We start from the raw sequence: 23,991 nt of genomic DNA, 5'->3' as shown, positions 1-23,991 counted from the left end.
TAATTTTATTACAAATTTATTTTTATTTACCAAAATTTTATAATAAAAATATTTATGTTTTCAATTATAATGGTAAATCATATATTGAATATTAAAAAAAAAATATTGATAATAAACCGACTTGAGAAATTAATTTAATTAATTATTTTATAATTTTACTGTATAAAAGAATATATTATAGATAAAAAAAATATCTTAAAACATAAATAAAGTCATGTTTTAAGTAAAAATATTGTATTATTCTTTTATTATAATATATCAAATAGAATAATAATTTTTCAATAAAATTGTGTATATAATACACAAAATAGGCATAAAGATATTGTATTATTATGTGATTAAATGATTTTAAATTAAAAATAAAATAATATACAATCATATCATAATATATTATTTATATACTTTTTCTTGTGTACTTAAAATATGTGTATAAAAAAAATATTACCCATAATTTATACTGATAGGTTTTCGTTTTTATTAATAAAAGACGATTCAAGCACATGTGATTAAAAAATAATAGTAATTAAGTTTTACTGACTAATAGTAGTACATTTATATAATCTCATCTAGAAATTTAATGCTTATATTTCGTAACAAAAAAATAAAATAAAAAAGTTTTGTTTAAAAATAGTCAGTCATAATACAATAACATCCAATCCATGCATCACGCGCCAACACTATTCCCTTTTCCTTTCTATTTTCGTTTGAATGAAACAAACTTCTTCTCTGTTACAATTTACCTGCATTCTGTCATTTACAATTCTTCTTTAGATCTTCTATCACTTTCCTCTACTTTTGAGTTTTCTGATCTCCTCTCATGAGTTCCCACGACAGCTCTTACGACGATGGAATCAATCCTTTTGCGGTAACTTTTATACTTTTTGTTTTCTAAATACAATTTGTAATGTGAATTATTTCTTCTTATTTTTCTTATTCTGGATACTGTTTTCTTTTGGATTTCAATGTTTTTTTTTTTCTCAATTGTTAGATCTGTTCCGTTCCGTGTATTTGACGCTTCATTGTTTTAGAGTTGTGTTCGTTTGTTTTGGATGTGTCAATGTCGTGATCAGTTTGGTTGCTGAGAACAGGGCGGAAAATGAAAAAAAAATATTTAAGTTTCATTTTGCGATTTAGATAACGTAACGTGAAAGTCGAGAATCTACAGTTCTTTCTAAGTCTTACCGTAATAAACTTGACGCAACGTTTCACTACAAATACAATAAAATTATATGTAGCAATGCTGTGTGCTTATTATTAATATTAGGTTATTTTTAATTTAAAATTAATCAATTATATAATAATATATTAATGTTTTTGTATAAAATTATATACATTATTTTTACACATATTATTACTTAAATACAATAAAAATCATTGTATAAATAATATATACACATTTATATATAAACAATAGTGTGCCTTAAAACATAGCATTACACTTACAAATATATGATTACTTATTTTATTGTGACCGTATTAAAACTTCCATCGTACCAGACTCGACCAAAACTTAATCAGTTGAGTTCTCCCCGATAAGTTTTAATTGATGAAATATAGCTATGCATTATATATTTGAAACACGCAATTAACAAAACCAATTAGCAATATATTATATAAAATATAGTTATTGGACATAGTTTAGATGTTTGGTTGATACGTTGAACGGTGGGGAGGCTTATTATTTTTCATGACAATCTACTTAAACTCTGTTCATTCACCCCATTGCAATGATATGAAGGATTTGTTTATAGTGCTGAAAGAATTTGTATGCCAGGACCCAGCGCCTGGGAAAGGATCAGGCAGTCAAATTATGGTGGTGTCGCTTTTAATATAACTTTAACTCCTAGATTCATAAGGTTGTTTCTACTTTTTGTTGTAGGATTACATTTGAGAAATGCCAAACAATTGATAGGCAGTGAGTCCAGACACCTTGTTGCTTTTCATTATGGACATCTGTTGGTTGCTCTAGTTGCGTGTGGATTTTTGAAACTTATGCAAATGCTGGTTGTGTGATGGTATTGATAGTTACAATTTTTGGCTTGTTGATGGCAATGGGATTCTGTTTATTGGGGCTCTCAATGGTGGTAATGGTAGGATGAGGAAGTAAATTGTCGTGCGGAAACGTGGTATTTGAGGCAGTGTAAGTGTTGGTTGTCAAGGATTTTGTATTGACGAGTTGGCAGTGGTGGTGGTGCTAGTGTTAACAACAAGCTATTGATAATGACTGCAGTAACCAAACTATCTGGGGATGGATTGGTAATTCTTCCTCTAATCACCATATTCCTTTTCTTCGCTTTGAGGTAGAATTTCCATGAAGTTATAATTTTTATTTTATTTGTACAAAACTATCAATGGGTTATAGTGGCTGCACCTCAATCGTAGATTTGGAATTTGGTTCTCTATTTCTTTACAATATGAATAAACAAGGACCTGTAGACTATGAATGCAAAACACGAAAGCAAACTTATACCAGCTTAATTGGAGGTACAATATTAGGACAAGCTGAGATCTTTCTTGAGAGTGGATTTTTGGCCCTCGTTTCGCATATTTCTCTACCTGTACGGTTGTCTGTACTTTATGTGAAGGTAGGCTGCTTAATTATAGTTTGGCATCGAATTATTTAACAGTTCTCTGAGCCAAATTCATATTAAAGTCTCTTTTCATTTGTTTGTTTAGCTTGTTTGCTTTATTGGACTGCTCTGTGGAAGCAGGCTCATTAAAGGTTGTAAAAGTGTCTACTGTTTAAGTTTAGTTTGCCTGGTATTTTATGCATCTTTAGTTGTGTGCTGGTGTTTGTTCGATTTACCAATGTTAGATACGTGCTTATACAGTATCTTTCCCTGCTTATATTTTTGTTGAATTTCCAGAACGGAGTCACCCCTGCAGACTCAACGCTTACACCCCTGCCTCCTGAACCCTATGATCGTGGTGCAACAGTTGATATTCCTCTTGACACTGGAAAGGTATTAATCACATTAAAGATGTTGATATGCTTTTTACAATTTTCCATCAGAATGTGATATTAGAGGTTTTTTTTTTTTTTTTTAATCTTCTATTTAACTCCAGGATCTAGAAGCAAAGGAGAAGGAACTTCAAGCTAAAGAGGCAGAACTGAATAAGAGGGAACAGGTGATTTTTTTTGCACCTTTTCATTTGGCAAGAGATAAACATCAGTTGTACGGAACTGTATTGTTTGCTGGCTTTCAGGATCATATGAAGCATATGCTTTCTTGAGGAATTGTAGAAGAGTGTTTCTAATCATAATTGTCTGAAACTGAGGAATAATGTTTAGCCACTCATTGACTTTATTTCTGCTTGCCTCACAGATTTTCAGAATCAAAATTGACTTTTCAAAATGTTTTTCTATGATGTTGTTTTAACCTTATTTCACTTTCTTTAGTAGTATTCGGATATTGAAGGTTGTCTTTGCAGTCTTTATATTGTTTTGGCACATTACCCGAACTCACATAAATCTTTCCAATGTTATTCAGGAACTAAAACGGCGAGAAGAAGCAATAGCACGTGGTATACCATATATATTGTTTTTGCTTATGCGCTGGTCCACACACACATCTCTCTCTATACATATATATATGGAGATGAGGTTATGCATTGCCTTGTTGGTAACCATAATTGTTCTTCCTTTTTGTTTTGGCAGCCGGAGTTGTAATAGAAGAGAAAAATTGGCCACCATTTTTTCCTCTTATCCATCATGATATTGGGAATGAAATACCAATCCATCTACAAAAGACACTGTATGTTGCATTCACGACATTTTTGGGTATGTTCCTTTTAATTCCTAATATTTTAGAAGTTTCAATAAATTTGGTGGGTTGCTTGTAGTTCTTCCTCTTTTACGTGTTATACCTTTTTATTTTTCATTTTGTTTGAGGTTTTGTTTTGATAAGATAGATCTTGTAGCTGCAATGGTTTGTAAGACAAGTTCTTCTCGAATTGGGCTGTGCTTCTATCTCTTGCTTATGTGGAGAAATCTTTCAATGTGCTGTATCCTGACATCAGTTCTTAAATTTAATCTGATGTAGGTTTGGCTGGATGTCTCCTGTGGAATTTTATTGCTATTACAATAGCCTGGATTAAAGGGGGAGGTTGTTTCCATACTTTGTATTTTATTATTTGCTATCCAATGTAGTTACCGTAACATCATCTACTAATTTTCTCTTTAACTTTCTTCTATGTAGATCCAATAATTTGGTTTCTTGCTGTCATCTACTGCCTAACGGGAATTCCTGGATCATACTTGCTGTGGTATCGCCCTCTTTATCGTGCTATGAGGTATTACCTTCGGTTCATTTCCAAGTTTATCTCATTTTCTTTCTCAGCTGCTAGATATTGGATATCATTTGAAGCTTACACTATAAAACAACCGCTGCCGAAAGTTCAAGTGGTTCCATGGTTTAAATTCTTATTGCTTTCAGTAACTTTAAGGCTGGTTTTAGGAATTGTACAACTGTCTGAATCTCAATTTATCGATTTCCTTTAGCTTGGGCATTGTTGATTGAACTTATATAGAAGATTATGAATGCTTTGTCACGATCGCAGACATCATCACCAAAGAATGCCATGTAATCATGATATTGGTAACTACTGAGTGTTGATGTTCTGTGTCTGAGCCCAGTGAAAAGCTTCATTTTCTGATATGCAATGTGTGACTGGATTTATATTACTTTGATTCTTTTTTATGTTGAAATCATATGTTCTTTAAACCCGGTTTACCTATAAGAATTCGTTACGTAAAATATGATTTTGCTATGCCGTTTATGATAAACATTAGTATTCGGATCAACTTCTTGGCTATTAGTTATCCTAGAATCACGGAGGTAGATATATTTCTGCTGTGAGTTAGACTCCTGTTTTTTTTAATTTAAGCATAGGGTCAATTATATAACTGCATAGGAACTGCTTTTACAGGACCGATAGTGCTCTGAAGTTCGGGTGGTTTTTCATCTTCTACAGTGTAAGCTTATAAACAATAAATCATTTTCAGCGCAAATAGAATATGTCATGAAAAATGGCTTAAGCATATTTCCTCCTTTATCCATGCAGGTGCACGTTGCATTTTGTGTCTTTGCTTCAGTAGCTCCTCCAATTATTTTCAGGGGAAATTCTCTTACGTAAGTCATCTTTTATTCTTTGCATATAAGAGAATATTGGTTTGGTAAAAGATATGACACCTTTAGCGTGAAGTTCAGGTAATCAGTTTAAGTGAATTATTCTTCCCCTAGTATGAGGCAGACTTTATTTTTGTCCTCTTGTTTAACGTGAAAAGAAATTCGACAATATGCTTTTCTGCCTTTACTAAAACTGACATTATTTTACCACCTCTTCTTTAACATAAAGAATTTTTTTTTTTTTTCATATTTCCTTCTGAGCATTCGTATGCGAGGGACATTTCTACAAGGATGGGTATTTCCTTTTAGTTCTGCAACTAATTTTTGTATTATTTCATCCTGTGGACAGAGGTATTTTGCCTGCAATAGAGGTTTTGGCAGAAAAGGGGTTTGTTGGGGTAAGTCAGTTGGCAATGATATGCAATAAACCCGAAAATTATTAACAAATGAATTTAAACAAACATGCACATGGATTTACGTGAAAAAACCCAAATCGGGAAAAAATCACATACAAAGAAATAGAAAATTTCATTAGATCTGAAAACAAATGGATCGGTTTGTAAAGAAAGATCAATACCCCTACCTCTCCCCTACTGCAGCAAATCTTCTTGAAAGTTTGGTTTACAAAATTATGCACAAATGAATACATATCACTCATATAACATAAATAGTGTAACTTGGCAAATAGTCAGGTCCAAGAACAGCTAGAAATGATGTGTTAGATCTTTATGTTGATGGCCACCTCTAGAAGGCTTACACTATTGACTCAAAACTGCAGGTTTTCTACTTTATTGGCTTTGCATTCTTCGCCATTGAATCACTGATCAGTATCTGGGTTATTCAGGTTTGATAATCCGACTTGCTTTGGTTATTGAACTTATTGATTAGTCTTCTGAGCCCGTCTCTCTGTCTCCTCTTTTGTATTTTGGGGTGGGAATGTGCAGCAAGTCTACATGTACTTCCGAGGCACCGGCAAAGCTGCAGAGATCAAGCGTGAGGCTACAGCAAGGACAATGATGTCAGCTCTATGAGAAACACTGCCTCTCTCGTCTAACAGAACTAAACTTGACTGGTTAAAAATATTTTATTACTTAAGAATCAATTTATATACAACTTTTTCTTATGTTTACTGTGCGGAGACTCAAGGTCAAGGATCTCCAGCCCTTACTTCTCCACTGGCTTTATTTAGAATCTAATGTTTGAATAATTGGATAGGCTACTAGATTATTTTTGGTATTATATAATATTTACAAGTGTTCAGATAAAATATAATATTTCTGTTTTTCATTAACCTCCAAATCTTCAAGGCATTGCTCCATCGGCCCACTGCTCTATTCACATTTGCTAGAAGAACATAAGTGATTGTCAGGTTCCAGTTCCATCAAAGTCTCAGCTCCTTCTAATAACCCAACACGGTCAAGGAGATAAACCATGCAATTGTAATGCTCAACTCCAGGTTTAATTCCATATTCCTCAGTCATTAAGAAAATATATTTCCGCCCTTCATTTACCAAACCCGTATGACTACAAGCAGAAAGAGCACCATTAAAACTTATATAATCAGGCTCAATCCCCTCCTTAAACATCTCATCAAATATTCCCAGAGCTTCTCCACCTCTTCCATTCAGAGCAAACCCACAAATCATTGAGTTCCAAGTGATCAAATTTCTAACTGAAATGTGCACACATTTTGCATATACATCAACTAAAGCTGATTCTACAATTACATCTATCCAACCATCCCTTTTCTCTTTCTGACAGTGTACCTCCTTTCCTAATTTACAGCTGCATCGTCCAGTTTCTTTGCGTTAGAGTTGCGTAAGCGTACACCGTCTTTGCTGTGCCAAATTTATTAAGCTTTTAAGTGCTCTCCTTCAATTTACTATGGGGTGTACTACATGCCATCTTCAATGTGACAACAACTATTTTTAATTTAAAAAATGAACTAAAAATTGTTATTTGACTAAAGTGAAATTACTTTCTTAAGAAACTTTCACTCATGAAGTTATTGTCCAAAATAAATGAAGTGCAGCAAATTAGACTTTTCCAGCAAAGTTAGACATCTCTCATTTTCTTTCATTGAGACTTTTTTGGTACGCGTTCCTTGCCATCATTATTTTTCCAACCTCTAATTAAAACGAAGGCTAAAGGACTATCTCTCACCCAAGTTTTAATGTGAAAATAAATATATATTTATAAAATTTTAAAAAATTAAAAACTTATCCATAAATTAATATTGATTAAAAATTTTTATTAAAGATAAGAGTATTACTTCTTATATTAAAAAATATATAACTAATCTTATTTTTCTCTCTAGTTTTAAAAAATAACATTTTATAACTCTAGACTTTAGAAAAGTGATATTTCATCTACACAAACCCTTGGTTTTCTTCTCTTTGACAATGGTAATTGCACGATGATGGAGACAACACCATTCTCCTCTCTTCTCTCTTTGCCACAACTGACATGTCCAATGACAGACAAAGATCAGTTAACAACGAAAATCCAAGATGAAACCTCAATTCTCTAACAACAGAAATATTGGTGCCACTAAGCCTCAATACTCCAACATCAACTTCGTTTTTCATCGATTCAGCTTTAGACAAAGATGAATTACATGATAAAAGCTTCGTTTGAAGCTAATTCGACTGAAAATACGATAGATCTGAGAATTGGCTGAGGTTTCTTCGTCTTCGATTTTTGTCATCGACTAGTATGTCTATTGTGGGACGTCATTGATTGTGGTAGAGAGAGAATAGATGAGAATGGTGATTGTCTCTATCGTTGTTGCTAGAGATAAGAAAACCAAAGGTTTGTGTGGGTGAAATCTCACTTTTTCAAAGTTTAAAATTAGGATGAAATGTTATTTTTTAAAATTTCATAAGCAAAATGAAATTAATTATATATTTTTAATATAAAAAATAAAATAATAATTTTATTCTTATTACTAATAAAATTTTTTTTAATAAATATTAACCTATGGATGAATGATTATACATTTGTTTTTTAATTAAAAGTTAGGTGGGAAATAACTCTTCGGCGTTAAAACGAACTGTTTGCTTAATATCCACCTGACCCAAATTCAACACCTACACCAAACAGCTGCCACCCACATTCCCCACTTCGCAAAAAATTAAAAAAAAATAAATTAGGTCCGTATTTGGTGGACCATGGCCACGTGTACACCCCAGATTCGACCTTCATACTTACCATCACTCGCTTCTATACTTGTAAATCCAACTATACCCTACACGTGGCACAAAACCTCCGACAACTTCCCTTACTAATTTGTCAATCAACGGTGTAGCTCAAATTACTTCAACAGAAGATATTCGACCTTTACCTCCCTTAGGCATATACATAAACAACGCTGCTGCTCCTTCTCTTCAAAATTAGAAATTTTCAAGGAGAGAAGTAATCCGAAACATTCAAAATAGAAGCCGAGTCGATATGGTGTGCTTTTGCTTTCTGGTTGATCAAACACGTAAAGTGAGTAGAAGCAAGCCAGCAGCAGGGTTTTGCTCGAGGTGTGGCGGTGGAGCTAGCGTAGCGGACATGAAAACAGCCACAAGATTCTGCCACATTCCATTTTATTGGAAATCTTGGAGAGCTATCATCTGTACTTTCTGTGGAGCCATTCTACGATCTTACCGATAATTTTGGGCTCGCATTTCAAATTTATATCTTATTAAACCCCCAGAGTCTCGGCCGAGACTCTCTATCTTGGCGGGGGTTTCTGAATCCGGCCGCTAGAGTTTTTATCACGACCTGTAAGTGCTAATATATAACTCCAATTTATGATGTAAAGTTTGAAGTTATTTCTAGCTATAATACTAATTTTCCTTAGAGGATGGAATTTCTTGGTTTTATTTACATGTATGCAAAGTTTGGTTTGCTATGTTGCTTCTTGTTTTTGAAAGAGCTAAGAATATGGAAATGTAATTTTTAAGAAAGAATCACTCGGCTTTTTCATTTGAATTGAAGTTGGAGTTAAAACCATTAATTGATAAGGTGAATAAGGGTAACCAGAACCAGATCACTTTCAGAACAATAAATATGTTGTCTTTAGACAAAGTTTTAGCAGTGCTGTATTATGACTGCTGTAGATATTGAATATGATCCATGTGAAACGCAACAGGAAATAGAGGCAATGTTTCCTATTTCTTGTTTTGAAAGAATTGTCAGCAACAGCTTGCAACGTCAAGGACGAGTTTGTATTATACATGTTCTTGCTTTCTTTGATGTGGAAAGGAAGACAACCACAATCGTCCAACTTAAATGACAGTACGGCCTTCAGCTTTCAACATTTAGAATTAATTGCAGGGGGCAGGTGTGACGGTAATGAGACTTTTTTTGTTCAAAGGGTTGCCTTGCCCCTGCTTAAGGTTATTAAAGTTAGGTTTCCATTTTAAATTCACGCATTTAACTGGGATTAGTGGCAGCAGAACATTTAGTTCATGGTGGGGCTTAGGGTTAAGATGAAAGGAAATAAATTAATGATTTAATATGACTCCAATATTTTATCTTTTCACTACCAAGCCTGAAGAACAAGCTTTCTCGTGTCTAAATTCGATGAAGTTGATTATTTTAATTTGGCCAAGAGGGTACCACGAAGGTATAGTGGTATTCTAAAGTGATTTTTTTCTAATATTTTAAAATTTAAACATCTATATAGGAGTAAAATTTTATTAAAAAATTTAATTAAAATTAAAAGTAAAATTGTTGTTTAATAAAAAAATTTTAAAAACATAATCTTCCTATTCACTTCGGCCATCATTTTTTATGCTTTCAACCTTAATTTATAAAGAAAAGTCTTGTTATCTCTCCTTAGACGATGTCTTTGTTGTCTAGATGAAACATCAATGAGTGACTATTCGTCTAGACAACGATGAGTCCAAATAAAAATCATCTAGATTTTTAGACAATTTTCGTTGATCCATGGCCAAAAGGAGAGGGAGAGAGGTCGAGAGGGAAAAATAAAACGGGAGGGAGGACAACCTATGGGTGTAGATAATGAATTGTCACTAGAGAAAAAAGAAAAAAAATTTAGAAAAAAATTATCATTTTTTCAAATTTAAAAGAAAAATTTGAGAGGAAAATTGTGAGATTTTCAATTTGAGGAAAAAAATATGATAAAAGTTTAAGTTTTTTATTTTTTTGTTGAATGATAATTTTACCTTTAATATTAACTAAAACTTTTAATAAAAATTATCGTATATACAGATGTTTAAATTTTTAATTTTTAAAAGACTAGATTTTGGGATTTTACATATCCTCGTATGGGAATAAGTCTTTCGGCCTTTTAATTTTGTATTGCTTTATTTTATAAGACAAGTTGAGCAGCAATGCATTTATTGTTTGAAGAAAAGTCGACTGGACCAATTGGTATTCATTCAATGGCTCGGTGCAATTTAAGAATGTTCTTTCAGATTTTTCACGATGTTTTTATTATTCATGTGCGAGGGCTGCCTTCAAAATTCATGCATCCGAGACGAGTTTGTGTCATGTATTTAAGATTCATTCATGTCCATTAATATGAGTTGACCTTTCAACTTGTGGAATAAACATGTTGCATGTAACAATACGCAGAGTTCATTGCATTAGGCAATTGACATCACAACGTTATATATAATTTATAAATTTATAACAAGTATATTTGTCATCCCAACTTGAGAGGCATTATCTTGCATGACATGACAACATGTGACTTGGTTCTCGACTATGGTTTAGTGTAAGGATAATCTTTTTGTGTTGATAGCAACTTCTTTGGTAACTTGATGAACACCATGTTCTTGACCTTTTAAAGGGTATCTCAAGTTTTCCTAAGCACATTCTTTAATACACCGGATTGCCACTTCTTTGTTATTGTCAAAATATCAGGTTCGCTTGTTATATACCCTTAGGCAATGTCATGAATAAATCTGACTTGGATTGAAGCGATACTTTAAGAGTTAGCAACATTATACTTATGTTTTCCTATTTTAGAATGATTATTGTGTTGATAAATGAGATCGATACCGTCTTTACTTTGTCCATAAACTCCATTCCAAACACTATCATAGAGTTGTCCAATGCCATGACTAAAAGATTTAATTTGCCCGATCATTAACCTAGGTAAACTCACACTCCTTGTACAATGCCAAAACTTGCCTTTGGATCTCCCCATTCACTTCCTTTACTAAACCATCGCAATGTCATCTATGTACAAGTTAGCATGATCAATTTTGTTGGCATCACCCTCGATGCCAACAACTTGAAAATATAACTCCACACTCCACAAGAAGTTATCAATCTCCTTGGCATTCTTTCCCTTTTTGTATAGTTTTGGTTTTATAAAACATTGACAGAGTGTGACGTTGAGGCTGCCTTTTATAAATCGATGACCTTATGTCTAAGGGCATTAAAATCAATATACAAATAATCATTTAGCTCCTTACCTTACTTTAGGCATGATTTGGTCATAATATTCAATGCGTCTTACATCTCCTTGTGTAGCTTCTCCTAGTTGCTCTCAAGTTTCTCAATACAATTGACCAACTCTCTTAACTTACCAACTTTGTTAGCCATTTCAAGCTCTAACCCCACAAGTCTTGTGTTCATGTATGCCATCAAGTCTATCAACTTCTCTTTTTGCTATCTTTTGCTCTCTAAAGCCTTTCACTTTCGTTCCCTTCCTTTGTGCACGATAATTTCACCAAAACTTGCCATCTTGTTGCTAGCAATGTTTAAAACCCAAACTTAATCTTTGTTGCAAAATTAATTTCTACTAGAACATCCTAACCCCCTTTCATGAACTCTGATATCAATTATTATAAGTTGATTGTTTCTACAACTTTCCCACACAACACTTAACTAAAAGTCAAAACTAAGTCTTGTAAACCCACATGTGCAACAAAAATGAAAATGATAACAAGTTGGATCAAAAGATGTAAGGGAAAAACATCCAACAAAGAACACATTAAGTGTTGAAAGTTGTGAAAAAGAGTGCTAAGGTTGCCGGGAAATGTTGTGTTTGATGTTTTTGAGTTGTACAATTGATGAATATTTATAAGCACAAGTGTTGGAAATATTCAGCTGAAAATATCTTGAGAAAAACCTTCTAAATATTCTAAAATTATCTAGACATGACATTGTACAGGATATTACCAATCCAAAAAAAATATACATATATGTGAGAAAAATCTTTCTACAGTGTCCTACAAAAATATCTTACCCAGCCAGCCTTGATTTCCCTAGAATCTTCCCTGGAAATGTCTGGTTTGTCTTCCAAAATTTGGGCTAGCTTGCTGCAACCATTATGTGGGTTGGACACCGCTAAAATTGAGATTGAACATTAGATTGTTGTGTGTGTGGGCTGTGCTGGGAGAACCCATTGCCCTGCTCAAAATTGTTGGGTCGTGATAATAAACATGCAACACCTAATAATGGAATAGTAAGTAGAAGGGATTTATATGTGTGACATGGTAATCAATTAAAGGCCAAATGGACAATTTCCCACCCAAGGTTTAATGAAAGGACAAATTCCCACCGATTAATTTTTAAAAACCAAATACCCACCAATTTACTGTTATGAATAGGGTAAAATTGTCATTTAACTAACAATATTAAAAAATAAATACTATCATGTTTTCCCCCACTCAAGTTTGAAAAATTGCCATTTGCCCCCTAGGTTTCATTCCTTCTCTGACGACATTCTCTAGCTGACCTTCCATTTATCAGTGCTCCCTCTAACTTCCATGACAAAGACACAGTCATGAAAAGGCCACTAAGATTACAATTGGAAGCGACGTCGTCAAAGATCCGTCGCGCAATGGATATTTTGGAAGCAACGTCTAACGCCAACGATCTTCGACCAAGATTTAGGGTTTTAAACTAGGAGAAAGAGAGAAGTTGGAAGGGAGAGAAAACACGACCGGAGACGGGGAACTTCGTCATCTCTGATGATAGTTTCAAAACCTTAGGGAAAAAAGGTGATTTTTCAAACCTTCATAGAAGGAAATTAGATTTATAAACTTAGGGGGAAATAAATTATTTTTCATGAAATGACAATTTTACCCATATTCATAATAGTAAACGAGTAGATATTTAAGTTTTTAAAAGTTAACGGATGAGAATTTATCCTTTCATTAAACCTTGAATGGGAAATTGTCCTTTGACTCAATTAAAATAAAATTATATGTACAAATTATTTATATAAACTTAAGTAATAGATTATAATTGGGTAATATAATTATTTACCCTTTTTTAACTTTAAAATCAACCAATTAAATGATGTTATGTTAATTTATATATAAAAGCTTGTACAAATCATTATGATTATTAGAGAACACAAAATATCAAATACAGAAATAATGTCTTATATATATGTGTGACCTGTTAGCAGGCTTCTGTTGAAACATTGTTTTAACCTTTCGTGAGGGCCCATCCCACTCCGGCCCATTATCAGTAAATCGCTGTCGTTTCATTCTTAAGCCGATCCATGTGTTGTTTCTATGTTTTAATTTCCAAACGGTACTCAAGTCTCCAATGCTAGGGTTTAAGAACCAAACTTACCAAAGAAAAGCATCCCCAAACGAAACCCTCTTTACCGTTAATAGTTTAAATCCCTTAAAGCTGCCTCCTCCTTTCTCGCAACTATGAAACTTCAATCCACTCTTTACTACCAACCGTATTTCAACGTTAATCAAAATCCAATTCTCTGCCTTTTAAGCGATGGAAGGGTTTATCTCTGAGCCTACCATTGAAGACAAAAACATTAGTCCAGCTTCAGAGCTCAAAAATTTGAAGGACCCATTTGACATTTATAACTCCAAAATCAGCGACTTGTCTTTCGTCGACTCATTTCTCGATTTTGATTCCATAAAGGAGTTTTTTGAAGATAGCCATCCAGCGAGGATAACCTTAGAGAATATTGGATTTGAGGATTTTGAGAAGAGTGTAAAGATGAGTGAAGAAGGAAAAACCAATTTTGGGGACCGGATTGTCCACGGGCCTGACCCAATTTTGGGTGGGTCTGGTAGTGTGGTGAAGGTTGAGGCATTGGAAGATGAGAAAGAGAAGGATTTGAGTTGTTGTATAGAGGAAGTGATGAGTAAAGTTAGTTTGGTCGGTGAGAAGAGTGAAACTGTGAGCGATGTGGATGGAAGTGGGAAAGTTCGTTTGGCTGTTGGGTCAGATTCGAATGCTGTTGATGGGAGTGGTGTGAAGACTGGAATAACAAGCGATGAGAAAGAGATTGAAAGTGCTTCTGAGTCTGAGGATGAAAGTTCAGCTTCATCATCATCTTCTTCTAGTAGTAGTAGTAGTGATGATGAGGATGAGGAAGAAGATGAAGATGAGGAAGAGAAAGAGGAAATGAGGTTTCCATTAAAAAGAGATATGGTTGTGGCTAGTGATCTTGAAGAAGGCGAGATAGAGGTTGTTAATGGGGAGGAGATGGTTGGTCAGACTGACGATGACAGTGATGAGGAGGAAATTGAAAAGGATGTAATTGGTGGGAGTGATATTGAATCTGATGATGTTGGTGTGGATGAAATTAGTGGAGGTACTATAGGAGGATCTATTAAGTCGAAGAATGAGCTGCAGGTAGGTAATTGTGCTTTTGATGGAATTCTGTATCAAAATTACTTTACCTTGTCTGTTACTCATTGTTTAAGATGCGAGGATGAGGAATGTTTAGTTGGTAATTTTTGCATTGTATAACTTACTAGCAATCTTATGCATATCTTACTGATAAAGGCAAAGTAAAAAGGGTTTCTGAAGTGCTTAATATCATGTGGATATCCTTTTCCATCTCTAACATATGAAACGTGTAATTTGGCCTTGGTGAAAATGGTATTATTCTGAGTCAGATTTTTGGCATGCTAAACTGATAAAGGCAAAGTAAAAACGGTTTCTGGAGTACTTTACCTAGGCAGACTCACATTAGTTGTGGAAAATATATCAATGAAGAATTAGAACCTATAATTTATGAGAAATTTAAAGTGGAAAGGTTGTAAGTTGTACTCTTTAACATTGAACATTGCTAGGTGTCAATGATTGATATAGATTACTTCTGAAGGCTCAGTACAACTGTTATAGAATTCTTCTTCTTTACAGTCTTGAAGGTTAATGCTCTTTTTCTATTTATTGTGCCATTGAGCTTTATGCCAAAAAATAAATAAATAAATAAAATTAAGCATTGGTGAAGTAGTCCAAGAAACTAGGAGGATTTAGTATTCAGGAAAATTGTGTTGCAATGCACAACAGTTAAGCTCATATAATGTCAAAAACTATTAGCAATCTGCTGCATATATAACATGTCTATCAAAATTCAAATCATCTCTACCTTTTCTGTCTGTCCCAAAGAAAAGACTTTTGTATGCACAAAATGACTGGAATCATGGCCCCATGAAATGTGATGAGCATTGATTGATGTGTGGAAAATAATTAGTATGTCCTGAGCTGGATTTCTTCATAAGAGAAGCTATAATTAATCCCGGTGACTCTAGGGATAACCCTTATAGACATGTTTGCTGTTCTCATTTTATTGATATAGTTAATCTATTGAGGCGCTTATTAGTTTGTGAAGTTTGTGAATAATGTTTATGGAATGTTGTAGGTTCTCCCTCCTGTTCCTCAAGTGAATGTTACCTTGCAACCACATCATCAGATGCAGCCTGTTGGAGTTGTTCTTTCGGTAAGCTTAGAAAGAACACAAGATACAGCCTTAATTATCTTTGAGTTAGTTGTTCATAGTCCTGTTCCATTTTAACAACATATATATATATATATTTTGCTAAACCTTTGTGTCACAAGGTTTTTTTTTAACCAATACAAATAGTTGTATGATTTTTCTTGCAATATTACAGGTTATAGGTGTCCAAGTCATTGTAGAAGGGGCAGAGAAGCATAGCCCTCTAAATGAGGGTTCTATCCTCTGGATAACTGAAAGCAGATCCCTTTTGGGGTTGATTGATGAGATCTTTGGACCTGTAAAAAACCCTTACTATGTGATACGATACAATTCAGAAAGTGAAATTCCTGCTGGTGTCTGTGTAGGCTCTTTAGTCTCTTTCGTTCAAGAGTTTGCCAATCATGTGCTTGATTACAAGAATCTTTATAAGAAAGGGTATGATGCATCTGGTGACAATGATGAAGAGTTATCAGATGAAGCAGAGTTTTCAGATGATGAGAAAGAAGCTGAGTATAAGAGAAAGCTAAAGATGGAAAAGAGGGGCATGAGTGACCAGAAACCTGGTAACAGGAAAAACAATCGGAAAAAGGGCAAAAATACATGGAAAAACGATCGGCATTCAATTCCGCAAATGGCTGAAGTTTGCCAGCCAATATTTAATCAAAACCAACATCAGATTCCTGTTCCAGCATCCTACGGTCCTGGTAATTTCCCTCCTTCTTCCGCCATTGTACAGGGCTGTTTTGGTGGAATTGGTTCAGTCCCACAATTTCCACCGATTGCACAGACTGCTGGTTTCACATCTTCAAATGGAGTTTGGACCAATGAGATGCAATCCCAGCAACCACAGAATGCTTTTTTCCCTGGTACATTTTCAACTAATAGCATGTCATGGCCTTACCCGAATTATCAGCAGCATCCATTTCAGCCTATGATGAACAATGCTGCCCTTCTGCAGCAGTATAATCCTAGTCAGACATTATCAGCTGCACAGCCTAATGCCTTTGCAGGGCCGGGCTACACACCTTGGCCTGGGTTTATGGGGCAAAATGTCATAAGCCAAATGGTTGGGGTGGGTTTACCTTGCCAACCTGCTCCCCCATCTATAAATGCCAGGGAGGTGATTCCTCCCAATGGACCAGACAGACAACAGGACAATATCCAAGCAAGTGATGGTCCTTTGGCTGGCAATGAAGCTTCCAAACAGTTTAACATAGGTGCAGGTGCATCTTCAAATCGTGGAAGGAAACCGTATCGTAGAGGGGGTAGACGTTTTGCTGGAGCGAGAGGTCGCCAGTAGTCCAGATAAAATCATGTATTGTGTTCGTTTTGAACTCTAGAAAAATGAATGAGCTTATGCTAGATTGTGTCCCTTTGTTTTAGAGTTGCAGGAGCCATGTGGGGGCTTCCATTTACTTCAGTGGTGGTGGTTACATGCCCCGCATTTGCTTTCTCCAACTCAATGCAGAAGATGTTTTCATTTCTTTTCTTATTATTATTTTTTTCACCATAGATTTCATAAACAGTTGGGCTGAGGAGAGAGATTATATTTTGTAGTTGTAGATGTCTCATTTGAGTAAAAGTGTTTTGACTGTATTGCATAATGGACAAGTTGATAATTGTAGTTGGCTATCCTTGCAGCGCCGGTGATGCAATCAATTACTAATAATGATTTTGCATCGATTGATCATTGAAATATATTAAAAGGCCTCTTATATCATTTGACTATTTGATTTTGAACGTTCACGAAATATAGTAGATTGATAATTGTAAAACCGATCTCTTCTCTTCCAGATCAACACTCAATCTAGAATTTAATAAGAATCCTAATATTCATTGCAATTTTATGAGTCACATGCAAGCAATTTCTACAGTTCCCCAGGTCAATTTATTTTTCATGAACCTTAAAATTCATTGCAATTTTTCATCAACAATCTTGCACAACCCCAGGTCAATTTAGCTTTCTTAACCTCTAAACATAACAGATTACACAAACAAACAAAAAGGCACCATGTGAACACATGCAAAACATAAATGAAGATAATAAATTACTCGATAAAAGTTGTTGAACCAGTCAGTGAGAGCGCTGAATACCCAGAGACTGGAAAATGCAAGTCAAACATAAGCAAGGAAACAACCCAAGGCTTCTACTAAATGTGGGGATGGGCTTTAATGAATCAATAACGGTCAAAAATCACCCACTGGAAAAGAAAAAAAAAGAGGAATACCAGCCCCAACAAGGGGATAGCACCAGATTTTCAAGTTTTAGCATTCCTTGTAAAGTCGATGCAAATCTGGCAGCTGCATTCAGAGAAACGACATATATCGCAACCAAAGCAAACACAGGAAGTGCAACCCTTGCACGTTGGAGAACGAATACATCCCCTGTACACTCTGCGACTTGCTCGTTCTTCTTCATCTTCACAAGTTATCCTGTAGAAATCAAACATCCAAAATTTTCATTTCTTAAAGTTCAGCAAGTCAAAAACCACAATATATTATTTTCAGGCAACCACAAGTGTATCTGCACATATACTGACTCTGCATGCAGAATCACACATTTCCACATGCATTCCATCTCCAAGATGTGCCAACAAAGTCAAACTTTGTAGATCAATTAAGAGAACAAGACAAGATAATTTAAACTACCAAGAAATTTTCATTGTTTAGAGATGCTCCTTAAAACATCATTTCAAGGCTAAAAATAAAATAAAATCAAATAACTTACACAGGTTACTCCTTCAAGTAATAGGTACACTTGATTCCTAGGACTAAAGCAAATAATTGCAGCAGCCATAATGAATCATTCTAACATCCTAACTTAAAAGAATGTAAAAATTTTACAATTCCGCAAAACCTACAATGATCAAACTTCAGACAATCTAATTTCTAGTCAACTAGTTACCATGAAAATATTCATAGAGAAAGAAGCGCCTAATGGAAACAATATTAATAAAAACACAAGTCCCAAAGAAAACTGGCAAGTCAATATAAATAAGATTAATTTTTTCCTTACAGATCAGTTGTTTTCGACAGCAACTGAAAACAAGCATCTATTTCTTCCCTAAAAGTAAACAAGATACCAGGTGAAGCTATCTTATGGATTGCATCCAAAATCACTTTCAGTACTCTAGTGAATCCAATTACCACAGTGCAATCATTTCCTGAAGCAAGGTCCATTCAGTGTAGGCAAAAAATAACAGCATCCAAATTCTATTCAAAAGTTCCATGACGATGAATTCTATTACCAAGGAATAAATTATGGAATATTGATGAGGAAAACACTAAGCTTAGAACCTGTACATCCATCAACCATATCTAAAAACATTGAAACACTTAAATAACAATGTATGCCATCCCTCTCACAGCTACCAAAATTTGCTCAAAACCCTGAATCTATTTCTGGACACAGCTTCTTTCTGTCTTACTAATCAATTATAGTCTATCACACATCTTCATCGAAGGTCAATTTGAATGCTAAATAATATAATGAAAAAGCATAATCTATCCACATGTTTCTTTCTCACAATTTGCCTCATTTACTTGGCTGCTTGTATTCACCAAACATATATCTTAACTTCACATCTGCTCGTGCAGGTATATTATATTGACTTTATATTTTTATGATATCTCCCATAAGTTCCTCTGTTATTAATTAAACTTTTCTTGACTAAAATAAGCTTAAGCGACCTGCTGCAGCAATTAGTGTGATAACACAATACTCCAATAAGCATAGCTATTTTACATATCCTCCAAAGAACATACATCCTACTATTTTCTTGCAAAACAATATAAATAAGTCAAAGAAGCACAAGCTGCACATTCTAACAAAAACCTCAAATAATTACTGAGTGGCATCAACATGTAGCAACCCTTACACATCCATGAATATTGCTACTGCTGGCATGCCTTTTAAAAGGATGATCAAGCCATTCTCGTTTGTTTCCAGCAGCTTTTGCCAAAGATGCACAAACACCACATATAAAGGAAAAGATCTGATGTTAAAGCATGTGTGTGAATGTGATGACTAATTATTCAGCGGTTTTAGTAAACTGAATAAAAAAATAACAATTTGAAGGTTCATAATTGGAATTTTTAACCTCATGTCTAACTATTAAGATTAGACAACTAAATGGTAGAAAAACTCTGTTTTCCAATTACAGAAAACCCTAAAAGGATGAAATCTCAGAGATATTGGATCACTCTAATACATCACTCAATTATTTACTTGGTATCCTTCTATTCAAACATGTTCTTCAGTATTCACAAATTTGGCATGTAAAAGATATTAAGCAAATGGGTACAACCATCTACTCAGTGCAAGTCAGAATTCAAAATTTTGCCACAGTATGCAAGTTTGGTTGCATTTCATCTTGAAAGACATAACAATAAAAAGAAGGTAGCATGCTTCTTTAGTCTTCACTCAGCAAATAAAAATAGCATTCCATGACAATATGAGTTAATAAATCTTATTTGTACATTTAGAAGCCAGGGTTTCCACAGATGATACATGTTGGAGAATCTTGAAGTAATGATGAGTTCCCTTCAAGTTCCGATGATATAACTAAATCCAAAAAACTAGCCTGCATGCATTTTCCAGCTTAATTAAAGAATGCAAATGCCCAAGTTCCCATTGCACAATGTTGCTTCAACTCAATTGAGCAAACATTACCTTTGAAATCAGTTAGGAAAAAATCATGACCACTAAACGAAGTCAGGCTACAAGAAACGTTAGTTATCATGAAGTATGAAATGTATAGTTCATTGAACACTGCCCCTATTACCCTAAATCCACACACAGCAAAAATATGAAAAAGGCCACCATCATCCAATATTTTCTTCAATGAGCATTTAATCTAAGTGAAACATACTTGTCATAGGGCAGATCAGCACACTTCCAGTTCTTATCAGCTAAAGCATTATGATGAACCAGACATTCCTCTTTGGTCCGCAATCGAAACCTACGCTCCTTGTTACACACAGTACAACGAACAAATTCATCACGATGACAAGCTCGTCCATTGTGGGATCTATGGGATCCATTTCCATTTTTTGATGCTTGGCTGTAGTATTTGAGCAAGACTGTCTTTGACAATGAAACCTTCTCCCCATTAACTATGACCCAAACATTGTTTTTCCATTTCCTAGCTGTCTCTCTTCCAGAATGCTTCTCAAATGCAGCTGGAGTCAACTTGTCTGGTCAAGGAAATCACCACCAGAACAGTTAATAATGCTTAACATCAACTAGGAAAGTAAAAAAAAAAAAAAAAAAAAGGGAAAAGAAAAAGAAAGATATGATATCAGTGCAACAAATAGCATGGTCTGGATAAAGAAGACGAAACAAACCCCGAAAAGGATGTTACTAAACGCTAATATGCTTTAATCACATGCAATAAATAATTGAAAGATCCCAGCAAGGAGTTAAGGCAGTAAAAGAAGAAGATAGAGGTCCATCATATCAGTGCAACACATAACATGATTAGAAAGAAACAAAAATCGTTTGTCGAGGCTGTTGAAAAAGCTCATACTGAAGGGAACGAGGGCCTTAACTGGTTTACATAGACATTATACTTACTGCATATTATGAGCATCCACAAGATCATGACCGATAGTACAAAGAATTCTATTAATAATAGAACCAAGCGAATCAAAGCTCCAAAGTGGGTCCGGAAGATGGTGGTTTCACTGTTAAAGTTTGGAGAAGTGGATCACCTGCCCGCTCTCTCACTCTGACACAACTAGTCCCCCTATAACATTCTCCCCTATCATATGGCCAAGTTTCCTACGAAAATAATCTAATCGGAAAAACACTTTGCCCTAGATGTCAAATATTAAGATCAACACTCGACTTGAAAATATGAGCTCATCAAACTGCACTCCCCAACTGACGTTGAAAAATTATATTATCCAAAGATGCTCATCAAACTGCACTCCCCAACAGACGTTTAAAAGTTCTACAATCTCAAGATGCTCATCAAACTGCACACCCCAACAAATGTTGAAAACTTCTATTATCTCAAAATATTCACTGATGTCTGCGTATTAATTTTGAAAAAATTCTTTGAAGATGGCAACTTGTTTCAATAGCAGAACGGAAGCATATGATCGAAGTAAAGGATCATTGATTCTAGTAGTCAGAAGAGGGTACACAAATACATACAATGTACTTCGGTATTAACAAACGGAAAGACAAGCATGAGAAAAATCACATAAAACACATCCATCGAAGAGACAACTTTGCACGTTTGATCGTAGTGGCCAGAAGTTGTTCATGGCATGAAGACATTAGTTCACCTATAACTTAAAATTGTAACCGAGTTAACCTACCATATTTTTGCCGACATATCGCCAAATAACAACATAGTCAAAACCAATCTACTAAAACAAAGCAAACAACGCTGCATGCTATGCTTGAATATAAAACTTTACTCTGTCTACACGGAAGAAAAGAACTCTTCTGGTCTCAGAAAGGTCAAAATAGAAACTTCAAATTCCAATAACAATGACAATGGCAATGTAGGTTTCGTTATGAAACTACACCGTTAAAACGAAGTTCTTGAATCAACAAAGAACCAGTGGTTTATTGACAAAAAATACATTCATCGCGTGGTACGAAACGAAGGAGAGATGAGTCACTGAGACAATACAGCATACACATAAACTGTATAACAATATGAAACCACCGAACAACTTACAAAACACTTCTCCATCGGATAAACAACAAAAAGGCGACCACCCATCAACGTCAATACATACGCATTAAACATGCAAAAAGAAAAATCGAAACCCATTTTACTAAAGACACAAGAAAGAGAGACTGGAGAGAGAGAGGGAGTGGAGAGAGCGACACCTTCATTGCAACCTGGGGTGCATTCACAGGTGATCTCTAGGTCACCATTAGAGAAAACCCTAAGTTTCCCAACAGCGTCTCCATATCTATGGCTGGTACACCCACAAATAACTTCGATATAATCTCCACCTCTCTTAACCCCGCTTATCTCTCTCAACTCCTCATCGCTAAACATCATCAACCCACTTTCCTTCTCCACCCCATTAGCCATTTTCACGCACAAAGTCAATATCTCTCCTCTCTGTTAATGGTGAACTTGTTTATTGTATATAAAAAAACGCAACACAGAAAAACCCACTCGACAAATCAAATGAAAGAATCAAGATATGGGCAATGTTGAATAAAGATTGCTTTTTTGGGTATAAAAGGAAAAACCCAAAATAAAAATAAAAACAAAAAACCAAAATCAGTGGTAAATAGGAAGACTTAAAAAAACACGCATCTTATTAAGTTACTCCGAGAGATCTGGTGGAGAAAACGTTGAAAGAGTAATAGACAGATGGAAAGAGAAAGTGAAATAAGTTTGCCGGGGGTGTTGTCGTAGAGTTGCAATTGTGTCTGCGTGTTGCAGTTTGATTGGAGAGGAAGAGAGACAGAGGGGTTTGGTTTTGGTGCGACTGAAGAGAAATGAGCTGGCCAAAGAGAGAAAAGAAGAAACAAAATATGTCGTGGGGTGAATGGAGTTAAAGCTTTAAGTGTGCTAGTTGCATGATATGACATGAGCAACATGAATAAATAAAATTAAAATTCATTCATTAATAACACAGGGAGGAAGAGAGGTTCTGGGGTCAGGAGACCTTTTGGTTTGTGGGAAAATCCCTCCTCTCATGGGAATTAGACGAGGTTTATTGAGAACTGTTCTGTCTCATCTTTTTTTCTTCTTTATACAGGTGGTTCACTGTTTCCATGGTGGCCTTTACAAGTTAATTCTACGTTGTGTTAAACTATTTTACGGTGGGTAAAAGCCACATGAAACAGAGACAATTGTGATAAGGCTGCGTCACTCAATTTTATAAATCAATAAATAAACACCATCTTGCTCCACTTTTTTATGATGAATGCACTGCTCCTTGTCAAAATTATTATTCTACAATTACAACATTTATTGGTTGAGGAAGAATTAGAGAATGCGTAATTGAAAAGCTGTTGCTAGCTTTATACAGAAATAGGCTGATGAGATGATAGTTTTTACCAAGACAAACAACAATAATTTTGGTTTGGTCTGACAGAAGACAGTAATCAAATGATTATGACTGGACTGTACTTAAACATGTTAATTAGATTTAATTACTTTGCTTCTGCTTTCTTGGGTATCATGGGTTGACACTGTCATGGTG

General features: G+C 34.8%; 4 protein-coding genes across 5 annotated transcripts; 3 read left to right on the top strand and 1 right to left on the bottom strand.

The window, feature by feature from the left end:
- Positions 1-675: 675 nt before the first annotated feature.
- On the top strand, positions 676-6,416 carry LOC123223158 (secretory carrier-associated membrane protein 1-like). 2 transcript variants are annotated; one of them, XM_044646256.1, is made up of 13 exons: positions 676-865; positions 1,880-2,256; positions 2,868-2,963; positions 3,067-3,129; positions 3,492-3,525; positions 3,659-3,781; positions 4,044-4,106; positions 4,200-4,293; positions 4,930-4,975; positions 5,065-5,132; positions 5,479-5,527; positions 5,908-5,973; positions 6,074-6,416. In XM_044646256.1, the coding sequence occupies exons 2-13, from the start codon at positions 2,221-2,223 to the stop codon at positions 6,158-6,160; spliced, it is 825 nt and encodes a 274-aa protein (XP_044502191.1). In that variant the 5' UTR covers positions 676-865; positions 1,880-2,220; the 3' UTR covers positions 6,161-6,416. The 2 variants fall into 2 exon arrangements, with proteins under 2 accessions (XP_044502191.1, XP_044502190.1); XM_044646255.1 differs by lacking the exon at positions 1,880-2,256 and having other exon boundaries at positions 677-865.
- Positions 6,417-8,449: 2,033 nt separating this feature from the next.
- On the top strand, positions 8,450-9,027 carry LOC123223010. The gene has a single exon (XM_044646059.1). The coding sequence runs from the start codon at positions 8,580-8,582 to the stop codon at positions 8,784-8,786; it is 207 nt and encodes a 68-aa protein (XP_044501994.1). The 5' UTR covers positions 8,450-8,579; the 3' UTR covers positions 8,787-9,027.
- A 4,601-nt stretch (positions 9,028-13,628) lies between these two features.
- Positions 13,629-17,436, top strand: LOC123224132. The gene is made up of 3 exons (XM_044647677.1): positions 13,629-14,714; positions 15,730-15,807; positions 15,980-17,436. The coding sequence occupies exons 1-3, from the start codon at positions 13,842-13,844 to the stop codon at positions 17,102-17,104; spliced, it is 2,076 nt and encodes a 691-aa protein (XP_044503612.1). The 5' UTR covers positions 13,629-13,841; the 3' UTR covers positions 17,105-17,436.
- A 394-nt stretch (positions 17,437-17,830) lies between these two features.
- On the bottom strand, positions 17,831-23,464 carry LOC123224363 (protein ULTRAPETALA 1-like). The gene is made up of 3 exons (XM_044648003.1): positions 22,655-23,464; positions 20,676-21,000; positions 17,831-18,237 (listed from the first exon to the last, which is right to left on the bottom strand). Exons 1-3 carry the CDS (start codon positions 22,863-22,865, stop codon positions 18,063-18,065), a joined length of 711 nt encoding a protein of 236 aa, XP_044503938.1. The 5' UTR covers positions 22,866-23,464; the 3' UTR covers positions 17,831-18,062.
- Positions 23,465-23,991: the final 527 nt, after the last annotated feature.

This window comes from Mangifera indica, chromosome 8 (genome assembly GCF_011075055.1).
Source record: "Mangifera indica cultivar Alphonso chromosome 8, CATAS_Mindica_2.1, whole genome shotgun sequence".
In the NCBI taxonomy this organism is placed as follows: Eukaryota; Viridiplantae; Streptophyta; class Magnoliopsida; order Sapindales; family Anacardiaceae; genus Mangifera; species Mangifera indica.
The sequence above is the reverse complement of the archived record's forward strand: the minus strand, read 5'-3'. Positions and strand labels throughout refer to the sequence as shown.

Bases quoted from the DNA above. Each gene is read 5' to 3' on its own strand.
- LOC123224363 (XM_044648003.1), bottom strand. From the start codon at position 22,865: ATGGCTAATGGGGTGGAGAAGGAAAGTGGGTTGATGATGTTTAGCGAT. The intron at 21,001-22,654 runs GTGTCGCTCTCT...TTCCTTGACCAG, and splicing joins CACCCCAGGTTGCAATGAAG to ACAAGTTGACTCCAGCTGCA. The intron at 18,238-20,675 runs GTATGTTTCACT...TGATTTCTACAG, and splicing joins GCTGATCTGCCCTATGACAA to GATAACTTGTGAAGATGAAG.
- LOC123224132 (XM_044647677.1), top strand. From the start codon at position 13,842: ATGGAAGGGTTTATCTCTGAGCCTACCATTGAAGACAAAAACATTAGT. The intron at 14,715-15,729 runs GTAGGTAATTGT...GGAATGTTGTAG, and splicing joins AGTCGAAGAATGAGCTGCAG to GTTCTCCCTCCTGTTCCTCA. The intron at 15,808-15,979 runs GTAAGCTTAGAA...GCAATATTACAG, and splicing joins CTGTTGGAGTTGTTCTTTCG to GTTATAGGTGTCCAAGTCAT.
- LOC123223158 (XM_044646255.1), top strand. From the start codon at position 818: ATGAGTTCCCACGACAGCTCTTACGACGATGGAATCAATCCTTTTGCG. The intron at 3,782-4,043 runs GTATGTTCCTTT...AATCTGATGTAG, and splicing joins TGCATTCACGACATTTTTGG to GTTTGGCTGGATGTCTCCTG. The intron at 4,107-4,199 runs GTTGTTTCCATA...TCTTCTATGTAG, and splicing joins AGCCTGGATTAAAGGGGGAG to ATCCAATAATTTGGTTTCTT.
- LOC123223010 (XM_044646059.1), top strand. From the start codon at position 8,580: ATGGTGTGCTTTTGCTTTCTGGTTGATCAAACACGTAAAGTGAGTAGA.